Source organism: Nasonia vitripennis, assembly GCF_009193385.2.
Source record: "Nasonia vitripennis strain AsymCx chromosome 1 unlocalized genomic scaffold, Nvit_psr_1.1 chr1_random0003, whole genome shotgun sequence".
In the NCBI taxonomy this organism is placed as follows: Eukaryota; Metazoa; Arthropoda; class Insecta; order Hymenoptera; family Pteromalidae; genus Nasonia; species Nasonia vitripennis.
Genome location: NW_022279589.1, coordinates 2,596,703 through 2,610,975, shown reverse-complemented (window position 1 = coordinate 2,610,975; position 14,273 = coordinate 2,596,703). Strand labels below are relative to the sequence as shown.

Here is a 14,273-nt window from a genome sequence, read left to right as displayed (position 1 = left end):
CGCTCCTTAAGCGAAATGTAAGCCCTAGGGCGGAAAAGTACTTACTTTCTGACCTAGGGCTCTCATTTCCGCGATAAAGCGGAAAATAAAGCTACTTTTCGCCCTTCATTCCATGCCCTCTAAAACAAACTTCCAGTGCAAGTATTGGACAAAAATTAACGTGTGCACCACGGGCGGCAAGAAAATGATCTGACGAATGTGATTGCCACCCTAGCTTTGCCCGGGTAGAAACTTTTACACTCGCCTGTAATCGGTTACTTTCTGCCCTTAATACACAATATATTTTTCCTTTAAAATTTTGTTCAATAATTGTAAATGAGATTTTGGTGTGAGTCAAAATAAGATATTTAAGGCACTCATGATTACCGGATTAAGTGTAATAAATACATTAATCGCATTACTTACAATATTTGAAATAATTATCATAAAAAAGTGGACTAAATCTTAATTTTCATCTTACTGTTGTATATATGAATATTATATTTTTAATTTATTAATAAAAATTCATATTTTATTATTTATAACATAATTTTAAAATATTTATCAAAATGATTTTTCAAAATTAAAAAAGTTTAATTATTTTAGGTACTCATACGAGAAAAACGTTGGTGTCAAAATATGTGCTACAAAAAAGTGGCACAGAAATGCAGTAATTCATGAATTAAATGGGAATAAGATTAATTTAAATGATCAAGAACTGCAATATTTAACAGAAAATCGTCTTGATTTTTCAATCATTAAAAACTCTAGTAATAACAAAATGCAAATCTGGTTAGGTCCAGCATCCTTTGTAAATAACGACTGTAACTCAAACACTAGATTTAATTGTCTGAAATCCAAAAAGACAGTCTGTTTTGAAATAATTAGTGAAGTTGATTGTGGAGACGAAATCACTTGCTCTTATGGAGAAAATTGTTTCAGTGATGATGAGTGCGAATGCATTACGTGTGAAAAAAATGAAAGTATTCTTACAAAATAAATTAAAAGACAAACAGAATCGTGTATTTTTTTATTCATTTATCACCGCGAAGAGACAAGGGAAAATCTATATTTACACTGTAGGTAAATTCTGGAGAAAAAACCGCCTTAAAACAGCCGGTATCCAGGGTACTTTTCCCGCTAAAAACACCCACGATCCCTTGAGCAAGCATATATGATAGTTAAGGAGATTGTGTCGATGATTTGCAAATCCTTTAAATACCAACTCCATTAATATTTATCAGAACATCAGAGTATCACACACAATACGCCTAGCAGGTAGCGATTTTTAGCTTTGTACGAAATAAATTAATAACAACAAAACAGATTTTAGGCTTTTAATTTTAAGTAATCTCTTCGCTAATTGTATCACATCGTTTTAACATGATGCACGTACGTATTTTCATAGATTTAGTAGTCTAAAGAGACATAAACTAAACTTCTACGTAGGTGTTAAAAATTACCATCGACACATGACACGCTCAGCAGGTAGAGCTTTCCAGCACTGAACGAGAAGAATTAATAACAACAAAAAAGAAATTAGGCGTTTGATTTTAAATAATCTCATTGCTAAATCTATGACATCGTTTTAACATGATGCAAGTAGGTATTTTCAAAGATTTAGTAGTCTAAAGAGACATAAACTAAACTTCTACGTAGGTGTTAAAAATGACCATTAGAAATATGATTTGCAAATCCTTTAAAAACCTACTCCAATATTAATAATTATCAGAACATCAGAGTATCACACACCATACGTCTAGCAGGTAGCGAATTTTAGCTCTGTACGAAATGAATTAATAACAACAAAAGAGATTTTTGGCTTTTAATTTTAAGTAATCTCTTTGCTAATTGTATCACATCGTTTTAACATGATGCACGTAGGTATTTTCATACATTTAGTAGTCCAAAGAGACATAAACTAAACTTTTACGTAGGTGTTAAAAATGGCCACCGGAAAAATGATTAGCAAATCCTTTAAAAACCAAATCCTATATTAATATTTATTATTTATTTATATATATTTATCAGAACATCAGAATATCACACACCATACGTCTAGCGGGTAGCGAAATTTAGCTCTGTACGAAATGAATTAATAACAACAGAAGAGATTTTAAGCTTTAAATTTTAAATATTTCCTTTGCTAAATGTATGACATCGTTTTAACATGATGCAAGTAGGTATTTTCATAGATTTAGTAGTCTAAAGTGACATAAACTAAACTTCTACGTAGGTGTTAAAAATGACCATTGGAAAAATGAGTTTGCAGAATCTTGAAGAACCAATTTTTCCATTAATATATACAGATCCGATGAATGTTACATATGACACGCTCAGCAGGTAGAGCTTCCCAGCACTGAACGAGGAAAATTAATAACAACAAAAAGAAACTAGGTTTTAGATTTTAAACAATTTCTATGTTAAATGTATGACATCATTTTAACATGATGCACGTATGTATTTTCATAGATTTAGTAGTCTGAAGAGACGTCATTTAACCTTCTACATAGGTGTGAAAAATGATTTGTAAATCCTTTAAAAACCAACTTCTCCATTAATATTTATCAGAACATCAGAGTATCACATACCATACGTCTAGCAGGTAGCGAATTTTAGCTCTGTACGAAATGAATTAATAACAACATGAGAGATTTTAAGCTTTAAATTTTAAATATTTCCTTTGCTAAATGTGTGTCATCGTTTTAACATGATGCAAGTAGGTATCTTCATAGATTTAGTAGTCTAAAGTGACATAAACTAAACTTCTACGTAGGTGTGAAAAATGACCATCGGAAAAATGAGTTTGCAGAATCTTGAAGAACCAATTTTTCCATTAATATATCCAGATCCGTTGAATGTTACACATGACACACTCAGCAGTTAGAGCCTTCCAGCACTGAACGAGAAAAATTAATAACAACAAAAAGAAACTAGGCTTTAGATTTTAAACAATTTCTTTGCTAAATGTATGACATTATATTAACATGATGCACGTAGGTATTTTCATAGATTTAGTAGTCTAAAGAGACATAATTTAATCTTCTACATAGGTGTCAAAAATGACCATTAGAAAAATGATTAGCAAATCCTTTAAAAACCAAATCCTATATTAATATTTATTATTTATTTATATATATTTATCAGAACATCAGAATGTCACACACCATACGTCTAGCGGGTAGCGAATTTTAGCTCTGTACGAAATGAATTAATAACAACAGAAGAGATTTTAAGCTTTAAATTTTAAATATTTCTTTTGCTAAATGTATGACATCGTTTTAACATGATGCAAGTAGGTATTTTCATAGATTTAGTAGTCTAAAGTGACATAAACTAAACTTCTACGTAGGTGTGAAAAATGACCATCGGAAAAATGAGTTTGCAGAATCTTGAAGAACCAATTTTTCCATTAATATATCCAGATCCGTTGAATGTTACACATGGCACACTCAGCAGTTGGAGCCTTCCAGCACTGAACGAGAAAAATTAATAACAACAAAAAGAAACTAGGCTTTAGATTTTAAACAATTTCTTTGCTAAATGTATGACATTATATTAACATGATGCACGTAGGTATTTTCATAGATTTAGTAGTCTAAAGAGACATAATTTAATCTTCTACATAGGTGTCAAAAATGACCATTAGAAAAATGATTAGCAAATTCTTTAAAAACCAACTTCTCCATTAATATTTATCAGAACATCAGAGTAACACATACCATACGTCTAGCAGGTAGCGAATTTTAGCTCTGTACGAAACGAATTAATAACAACAAAAGAGATTTTAAGTAATCTCTTTAATAATTGTATCACATCGTTTTAACATGATGCACGTAGGTATTTTCATGGATTTAGTAGTCCAAAGAGACATAAACAAAACTTTTACGTAGGTGTTAAAAATGGCCATCGGAAAAATGATTTGCAAATACTTTAAATATCAACTCCAATAATATTTATCAGAACATCAGAGTATCACACACAATACGTCTAGCAGGTAGCGAATTTTAGCTCTGTACGAAATGAATTAATAACAACAAAAGAGATTTTAAGCTTTAAATTTTAAATATTTCCTTTGCTAAATGTATGACATCATTTTAACATGATGCACGTAGGTATTTTCATAGATTTAGTAGTCTAAAGAGACATAATTTAACCCTCTACATAGGTGTGAAAAATGACCATTAGAAAAATGTTTCGTAAATTCTTTAAAAACCAACTTCTCCATTAATATTTATCAGAACATCAGAGTAACACATACCATACGTCTAGCAGGTAGCGAATTTTAGCTCTGTACGAAACGAATTAATAACAACAAAAGAGATTTTAAGTAATCTCTTTAATAATTGTATCACATCGTTTTAACATGATGCACGTAGGTATTTTCATGGATTTAGTAGTCCAAAGAGACATAAACAAAACTTTTACGTAGGTGTTAAAAATGGCCATCGGAAAAATGATTTGCAAATACTTTAAATATCAACTCCAATAATATTTATCAGAACATCAGAGTATCACACACAATACGTCTAGCAGGTAGCGAATTTTAGCTCTGTACGAAATGAATTAATAACAACAAAAGAGATTTTAAGCTTTAAATTTTAAATATTTCCTTTGCTAAATGTATGACATCATTTTAACATGATGCACGTAGGTATTTTCATAGATTTAGTAGTCTAAAGAGACATAATTTAACCCTCTACATAGGTGTGAAAAATGACCATTAGAAAAATGATTGGTAAATTCTTTAAAAACCAACTTATCCATTAATATTTATCAGAAAATCAGAGTAACACACACCATACGTCTAGCAGGTAGCGAATTTTAGCTCTGTACGAAACGAATTAATAACAACAAAAGAGATTTTAAGCTTTTAATTTTAAATATTTCCTTTGCTAAATGTATGACATCGTTTTTAAATGATGCAAGTAGGTATTTTCATAGATTTAGTAGTCTAAAGAGACATAATTTAACCTTCTACATAGGTGTGAAAAATGACCATCGGAAAAATGATTTGCAAATCCTTTAAATATCAACTCCAATAATATTTATCAGAACATCAGAGTATCACACACAATACGTCTAGCAGGTAGCGAATTTTAGCCCTGTACGAAATGAATTAATAACAACAAAAGAGATTTTAAGTAATCTCTTTGCTAATTGTATCACATCGTTTGAACATTATGCACGTAGGTATTTTCATGGATTTAGTAGTCCAAAGAGACATAAACAAAACTTTTACGTAGGTGTTAAAAATGGCCATCGGAAAAATGATTAGCAAATCCTTTAAAAACCAAATCCTATATTAATATTTATCAGAACATCAGAATATCACACGCCATACGTCTAGCAGGTAGCAAATTTTAGCTCTGTACGAAATAAATTAATAACAACAAAAGAGATTTTAAGCTTTAAATTTTAAATATTTCCTTTACTAAATGTATGACATCGTTTTAAAATGGTGCAAGTAGGTATTTTCATAGATTTAGTAGTCTAAAGAGACATAATTTAACCTTCTACATAGGTGTGAAAAATGACCATCGGAAAAATGATTTGCAAATCCTTTAAATATCAACTCCAATAATATTTATCAGAACATCAGAGTATCACACACAATACGTCTAGCAGGTAGCGAATTTTAGCTCTGTACGAAACGAATTAATAACAACAAAAGAGATTTTAAGTAATCTCTTTAATAATTGTATCACATCGTTTTAACATGATGCACGTAGGTATTTTCATGGATTTAGTAGTCCAAAGAGACATAAACAAAACTTTTACGTAGGTGTTAAAAATGGCCATCGGAAAAAAGATTTGCAAATCCTTTAAATATCAACTCCAATAATATTTATCAGAACATCAGAGTATCACACACAATACGTCTAGCAGGTAGCGAATTTTAGCTCTGTACGAAATGAATTAATAACAACAAAAGAGATTTTAAGCTTTAAATTTTAAATATTTCCTTTGCTAAATGTATGACATCATTTTAACATGATGCACGTAGGTATTTTCATAGATTTAGTAGTCTAAAGAGACATAATTTAACCCTCTACATAGGTGTGAAAAATGACCATCGGAAAAATGATTTGCAAATCCTTTAAATATCAACTCCAATAATATTTATCAGAACATCAGAGTATCACACACAATACGTCTAGCAGGTAGCGAATTTTAGCCCTGTACGAAATGAATTAATAACAACAAAAGAGATTTTAAGTAATCTCTTTGCTAATTGTATCACATCGTTTGAACATTATGCACGTAGGTATTTTCATGGATTTAGTAGTCCAAAGAGACATAAACAAAACTTTTACGTAGGTGTTAAAAATGGCCATCGGAAAAATGATTAGCAAATCCTTTAAAAACCAAATCCTATATTAATATTTATCAGAACATCAGAGTAACACACACCATACGTGTAGCAGGTAGCGAATTTTAGCTCTGTACGAAATGAATTAATAACAACAAAAGAGATTTTAAGCTTTAAATTTTAAATATTTCCTTTGCTAAATGTATGACATCATTTTAACATGATGCACGTAGGTATATTCTTAGATTTAGTAGTCTAAAGAGACATAATTTAACCCTCTACATAGGTGTGAAAAATGACCATTAGAAAAATGATTTGGAAATTCTTTAAAAACCAACTTCTCCATTAATATTTATCAGAACATCAGAGTAACACACACCATACGTCTAGCAGGTAGCGAATTTTAGATCTGTACGAAATGAATTAATAACAACAAAAGAGATTTTAAGCTTTAAATTTTAAATATTTCCTTTGCTAAAGGTATGACATCATTTTAACATGATGCACGTAGGTATTTTCATAGATTTAGTAGTCTAAAGAGACATAATTTAAACTTCTACATAGGTGTGAAAAATGACCATCGGAAAAATGATTTGCAAATCCTTTAAAAACCAACTTCTCCATTAATATTTATCAGAACATCAGAGTAACACATACCATACGTCTAGCAGGTAGCGAATTTTAGCTCTGTACGAAACGAATTAATAACAACAAAAGAGATTTTAAGCTTTAAATTTTAAATATTTCCTTTACTAAATGTATGACATCCTTCTAACATGATGCAAGTAGGTATTTTCATAGATTTAGTAGTCTAAAGAGGCATAATTTAACCCTCTACATAGGTGTGAAAAATGACCATTAGAAAAATGATTTGTAAATTCTTTAAAAACCAACTTCTCCATTAATATTTATCAGAACATCAGAGTAACACACACCATACGTCTAGCAGGTAGCGAATTTTAGCTCTGTACGAAATGAATTAATAACAACAAAAGAGATTTTAAGCTTTAAATTTTAAATATTTCCTTTGCTAAATGTATGACATCATTTTAACATGATGCACGTAGGTATTTTCATAGATTTAGTAGTCTAAAGAGACATAATTTATCCCTCTACATAGGTGTCAAAAATGACCATAAGAAAAATGATTTGTAAATTCTTTAAAAACCAACTTCTCCATTAATATTTATCAGAAAATCAGAGTAACACGCACCATACGTCTAGCAGGTAGCGAAGTTTAGCTCTGTACGAAACGAATTAATAACAACAAAAGAGATTTTAAGCTTTTAATTTTAAATATTTGCTTTGCTAAATGTATGACATCGTTTTAAAATGATGCAAGTAGGGATTTTCATAGATTTAGTAGTCTAAAGTGATATAAACTAAACTTCTACGTAGGTGTTAAAAATGACCATCGGAAAAATGATTTGCAAATCCTTTAAAAACCAACTTCTCCATTAATATTTATCAGAACATCAGAGTATCACACACAATACGTCTAGCAGGTAGCGAATTTTAGCTCTGTACGAAATGAATTAATAACAACAAAAGAGATTTTAAGCTTTAAATTTTAAATATTTCCTTTACTAAATGTATGACATCCTTCTAACATGATGCAAGTAGGTATTTTCATAGATTTAGTAGTCTAAAGAGGCATAATTTAACTCTCTACATAGGTGTGAAAAATGACCATTAGAAAAATGATTTGTAAATTCTTTAAAAACCAACTTCTCCATTAATATTTATCAGAACATCAGAGTAACACACACCATACGTCTAGCAGGTAGCGAATTTTAGCTCTGTACGAAATGAATTAATAACAACAAAAGAGATTTTAAGCTTTAAATTTTAAATATTTCCTTTGCTAAATGTATGACATCATTTTAACATGATGCACGTAGGTATTTTCATAGATTTAGTAGTCTAAAGAGACATAATTTATCCCTCTACATAGGTGTGAAAAATGACCATTAGAAAAATGATTTGTAAATTCTTTAAAAACCAACTTCTTCATTAATATTTATCAGAAAATCAGAGTAACACGCACCATACGTCTAGCAGGTAGCGAAGTTTAGCTCTGTACGAACCGAATTAATAACAACAAAAGAGATTTTAAGCTTTTAATTTTAAATATTTCCTTTGCTAAATGTATGACATCGTTTTAAAATGATGCAAGTAGGGATTTTCATAGATTTAGTAGTCTAAAGTGATATAAACTAAACTTCTACGTAGGTGTTAAAAATGACCATCGGAAAAATGAGTTTGCAGAATCTTGAAGAACCAATTTTTCCATTAACATATACAGATCCGTTGAATGTTACACATGACACGCTCGGCAGGTAGAGCTTTCCAGCATTGAACGAGAAAAATTAATAATAACAAAAAGAAACTTGGCTTTACATTTTAAACAATTTCGTTGCTAAATGTATGACATCATTTTAACATGATGCACGTAGGTATTTTCATAGATTTAGTAGTCTAAAGAGACATAATTTAACCTTCTACATAGGTGTGAAAAATGACCATCGGAAAAATGATTTGTAAATTCTTTAAAAACCAACTTCTCCATTAATATTTATCAGAAAATCAGAATATCACGCACCATACGTCTAGCAGGTAGCGAATTTTAGCTCTGTACGAAATGAATTAATAACAACAAAAGAGATTTTAAGCTTTAAATTTTAAATATTTCCTTTGCTAAATGTATGACATCATTTTAACATGATGCACGTAGGTATTTTCATAGATTTAGTAGTCTAAAGAGACATAATTTATCCCTCTACATAGGTGTGAAAAATGACCATAAGAAAAATGATTTGTAAATTCTTTAAAAACCAACTTCTCCATTAATATTTATCAGAAAATCAGAGTAACACGCACCATACGTCTAGCAGGTAGCGAAGTTTAGCTCTGTACGAACCGAATTAATAACAACAAAAGAGATTTTAAGCTTTTAATTTTAAATATTTCCTTTGCTAAATGTATGACATCGTTTTAAAATGATGCAAGTAGGGATTTTCATAGATTTAGTAGTCTAAAGTGATATAAACTAAACTTCTACGTAGGTGTTAAAAATGACCATCGGAAAAATGAGTTTGCAGAATCTTGAAGAACCAATTTTTCCATTAACATATACAGATCCGTTGAATGTTACACATGACACGCTCGGCAGGTAGAGCTTTCCAGCATTGAACGAGAAAAATTAATAATAACAAAAAGAAACTTGGCTTTACATTTTAAACAATTTCGTTGCTAAATGTATGACATCATTTTAACATGATGCACGTAGGTATTTTCATAGATTTAGTAGTCTAAAGAGACATAATTTAACCTTCTACATAGGTGTGAAAAATGACCATCGGAAAAATGATTTGTAAATTCTTTAAAAACCAACTTCTCCATTAATATTTATCAGAAAATCAGAATATCACGCACCATACGTCTAGCAGGTAGCGAATTTTAGCTCTGTACGAATCGAATTAATAACAACAAAAGAGGTTTTAAGCTTTAAACTTTAAATATTTCCTTTGCTAAATGTATGACATCGTTTTAACATGATGCAAGTAGGTATTTTCATAGATTTAGTAGTCCAAAAAGACATAAACTAAACTTTTATGTAGGTGTTAAAAATGGCCATCGGAAAAATGATTAGCAAATCCTTTAAAAACCAAATCCTATATTAATATTTATCAGAACATCAGAATATCACGCACCATACGTCTCTAGCAGGTAGCAAATTTTAGATCTGTACGAAATGAATTAATAACAACAAAAGAAATTTTAAGCTTTTAATTTTAAACAATTTCTTTGCTAATTGTATGATATCGTTTCAACATGATGCAAGCAGATATACTCATAGATTTAGTAGTCTAAAGAGACTTTATATTTTAAATAATTTCTTTGCTTATTTCATGACATTATTTTTACATGATACAAGTAGGTATTCTCATATATTTAGTATTCTTAAGATAAATGAAATAACCTTCGATATAGGTGTTGGAAATGACTTCTGATAATATGAGTGCAAAGAGGGAGTCAAGGTCTATGCTGTGGGACATAGAAAACTTGGTCTCAAAGGATTTGGTAAGCACTTATTTAAGTTACACTTTCAATAATCTTCATAAACTTTAAAGTTGATTTCTCTAAAAGTTGTTTTTACTGATTTCAGCTCACTGTCCGTAGGATTCAAAGTGAACGCATGGTTCTTTTGGGCTGAAACTCCAGGATGATACTTTGTACACCTTTATTTCTGGTATGAATGCAGGGATTTTGATCTGGCTGTTTAGAAAAGGTGTTATACACAAAAAGGTGCCAAAATATGCGAAAAAAAGAAAAAAAATAGTTGTTTCATCGCCAAATTATTTCTAAACATTCAAATTAAAATCCCTGCATTCATACCAAAAGTTCAAGTGTACAAAAAACCATTCGTTCACTTGGAATCCTACGGACAGTGAAAAAGTTCACAAATTCTTGCACCGAGTGCCACAATGGGCCAGCAGGGGTAATGATGGTTTGAGCATGATGAAATTAAAGGTATTTATGCTAAATATATCTATAAAAAATTTCAAACGATTAACTTAAAATTGATGAATTTTTCTTAGTGTTTTTTTTCAGGGTTTAAAGGTGTTGTGTCCCCTTAAGAAGGATTTCTCATAGATTTAGTATTTTAAAGAGGTATAAACTAACTTTCTACGTAGGTGTGAAAAAGGACCATCGGGAAAATGTGTTTGCAAATTTATTCAAATCCTATTTTTTTATTAATGTATATCGGAGCATATGAATTTTACACAAGACACGCTTGGCAGGTGGCGCTTTACAGCTCTGTACGAGAACAATTGATAATGCTAAGAGAAAATCGGACATATGTTTTTGGATAAGCTCTTTCCTAAATGTAAATCACAGGTTTATTTAGGTTATAAGCAAGATTATTCATAAATTTAGTATTCTATAGGAATATAAACTTATTTTTACGTATGCTTAAAAAATAACCCTCACAAAAGGAAATTTACACATTTTTTCTAACTCAATTCTTTTATTATTATTTAGTAGAGTCCATCAGTATTATCCACAAACGTATCATGACATGCTCAACACGTGGCGATTTCCAGCGTTGTACGAGAAGAATTATAACAACACAGGCGAATTTAGGTTTTTTATTTTTAATCATCTTTTTACTAAATGTATTATCTTATTTTTACGTGATGCAAGCGTGACTATCGAGTTAGTATTATTATAAGTTTGGAAACTGTGTTTAAAAAAAACATATTTGCTATTTTTTTAAGAACCAATTTTTCTATTAATAGTTATTAGGGATATTTGAGTCTTACACATGACACACTTAGCAGGTCGCGTTTTTCAGCTCTGTACGGGAAGAATTTATAATGCTAAGAGAGAAATCAGTTATATGTTTGGCTTTTGGGGATTAGACGATTGATTTCCAATATGTCATAAAACAGTGTAATTCGATTTTAAATTTATGGAAAAATTAAGCGGGATATACGTTTTGTACTGGATTGTACAGTTTATAATCTATGATAAATACTAAGATTTGGATCGGATTTAACATTTTCTTTAGAGTATTTGGCTTCAGTTGATACTGTCTGGTTTTCTTTTTTTTTTCCATGCCTGCAGCTGGCTTCTTACGTCAGTTACTTTTAGTTTATTTTTAACCATGGTTGGATTATTTTGTATCACTTCATTGATTTCGTCACCAACAATTTTGATGCCTTTTAATGTTCTTTCGTGAAAAACTGACAGTGCTTTTTTTTCTTCAGCGCTCCATGCTTGCCTTTGCCGTTTTCACCTTGAGCGTCGTAACATCGTGGACGACGCTTTTTTCTTTCAGGTGTGTAACTTTCTTCGTCTGATGAGATATACTTATCATTTGGTACATAGTTTGAAAAATGAAAAATTGCGATACAAAAAATGTAATTATACAGATATTTTAAGGATATGCTTTGCTATTATTGATTATTTATGTATACTATGTGGTATTATCCATTATTTAGTGAATTATAATTAAGCACAAAGAATGTAAAAAAAGGAGAGGGAGAGACACACTCAATTTTTTTTTTTTTTTTTTTTCATGGCATTTGGAACTTGAAAGTTCATCGCCTCATCTACGCAAGCCTTCCACGCTGCCCTATCTTGTGTCAACCCCACCCAAGATGCACCTCTCCGATCGACACCCACCCGTCCTATTTCTACTAGATCCGCTTTTACGTTGTCCTCCCATCTACGTCTAGGTCTACCTAGAGGTCGCGTTACCATCGGCCTGCCCTTCATGACACGCGCTGCCGTACGGTTGTCTCCCATTCTCGCTACGTGCCCTGCCCATCCCAATCTGCGCGATTTTATTATTCTGTTAATATTTGGTGACGCGTACAGATTGTGTAACTCATCATTGTGTAGTCTCCTCCATTCCCCGGTTTCTTCATCTTTCTTCGGCCCGTATATTTTTCGCAAGACTTTATTTTCATATACCCTAAAACGGTTGTCCGCCTGCTTAGTGAGAGCCCACGTTTCGCACCCGTACATAACCACCGACAGTATTATTGTCCTGTATATTCTTATTTTAACGTTTTTAGACAACAGCCTCGACTTAAGTAAATTACTCACGGCGTTGAAGCAAGCATTGCCCGAATGGAGTCTCTTATTTATTTCGACATTAATCTCGTTTCTATCATTTATAGTCGTACCCAGATACCTGAATTCGCTAACCTTTTCAAAAGTAAAATTCCCAACTCTGAGATCTTCCTCCCCTCTGCAGATGCCTAGCTTATCCACAATCATGTAATTTGTTTTTGATTCACTCACTTCTAACCCTGTATACTCCACCGCTTTTATGAGGATTTCCGCGTTTCTTGCTACCGTTTCCCTACAATCCCCCAGTATATCCAAATCATCTGCGTAGCCTAGTATCTGCGTTGTTCCATTAAGCGTTGCGCCCATCTGGCTAACCTGCATTTTTCTAACGGCATACTCTAACGTTAAGTTGAACAGCACCGTAGAGAGCCCATCCCCTTGTTTTAAACCATCGCGTATCATGAAGGGTTCTGATACATTACCGCCTACTCGGACCTTTCCCGTGCTTCCGTTCAGACATATTTGAATTAATCTCACGAGTTTTTTCGGTACACCGAGAAGTACTAGAATTTGATACATTTTGCTTCGCTTAATAGAGTCGTACGCTTTTTTAAAATCTATAAATAGTTGGTGTATGGTTTCGCAAAATTCCCATTTTTTCTCTAACAACTGTCTTATGGTAAACATTTGATCGCTCGTCGATCTGTTGCGCCGAAATCCGCACTGATAATCTCCTACTATATCTTCCGCGAATGGAGTGAGTCTAGCTTGTATTACGTTTGACAGAACTTTGTAGCACGTTGCTAAAAGTGAAATACCCCTATAGTTATTGCAGTCTGTCTTATCCCCCTTTTTAAAAATCGGTATAATGATAGATTCCTTCCAATTTTCGGGTATTGTTTCATTTTTCCAGATGGCACATACTAGTTTATAGATTTTGAAAGTGAGCTCGACGCCCCCATATTTGAGTAACTCAGCTGGTATAGAGTCATTTCTCGCGGCTTTGTTGTTTTTTAGTTTTTTAATCGCGACCTCTACTTATTGGTAGCTCGGTTCCTCCACGTGGGGTTCAGCAGTGTGAATTTCGTCCCCTAATTCTTCGCAATTTTCGTGCACGTTTAATAATTTATCGAAATAATTTTTCCACAGCGACAGTAATTCGTTGTCATTTGTTACGAGGTCCCCGTTTTCGTCCTTCATCAATTGCGCTCTACTCCTAAAACCCTTTCTGATGGCGTTAATCCCTCTGTACATTTCGCGGGGGTTATTTTCCTTACTGTTATTTTCTATTCTCCTAATAAGATCTTTTGATACTCCCGCTTCTTATTTCTGTAGATCGCGCTCGTCTGTTTCCTTACGTTAGAATACTCTTCTACGGTCCTATCGCTTCTATTTT

At 31.9% G+C, this 14,273-nt stretch overlaps 1 protein-coding gene across 24 annotated transcripts in view; it reads left to right on the top strand.

The window, feature by feature from the left end:
- Positions 1-14,273, top strand: part of LOC100678131 (carcinine transporter) — a 440,470-nt gene that overhangs the window by 150,752 nt on the left and 275,445 nt on the right. For 14 of the 24 annotated variants that reach the window (XM_032601262.1, XM_031930835.1, XM_031930869.1 and 11 more), the window contains one exon: positions 586-997. The exons of the other annotated variants lie outside the window; for them this stretch is intronic. In XM_032601262.1, coding sequence (XP_032457153.1) covers positions 586-979 — 394 coding nt within the window. In that variant the 3' untranslated portion in view covers positions 980-997. Of the gene's footprint in view, positions 1-585; positions 998-14,273 lie in introns of those variants that run through there. 24 annotated transcript variants of the gene reach the window in all.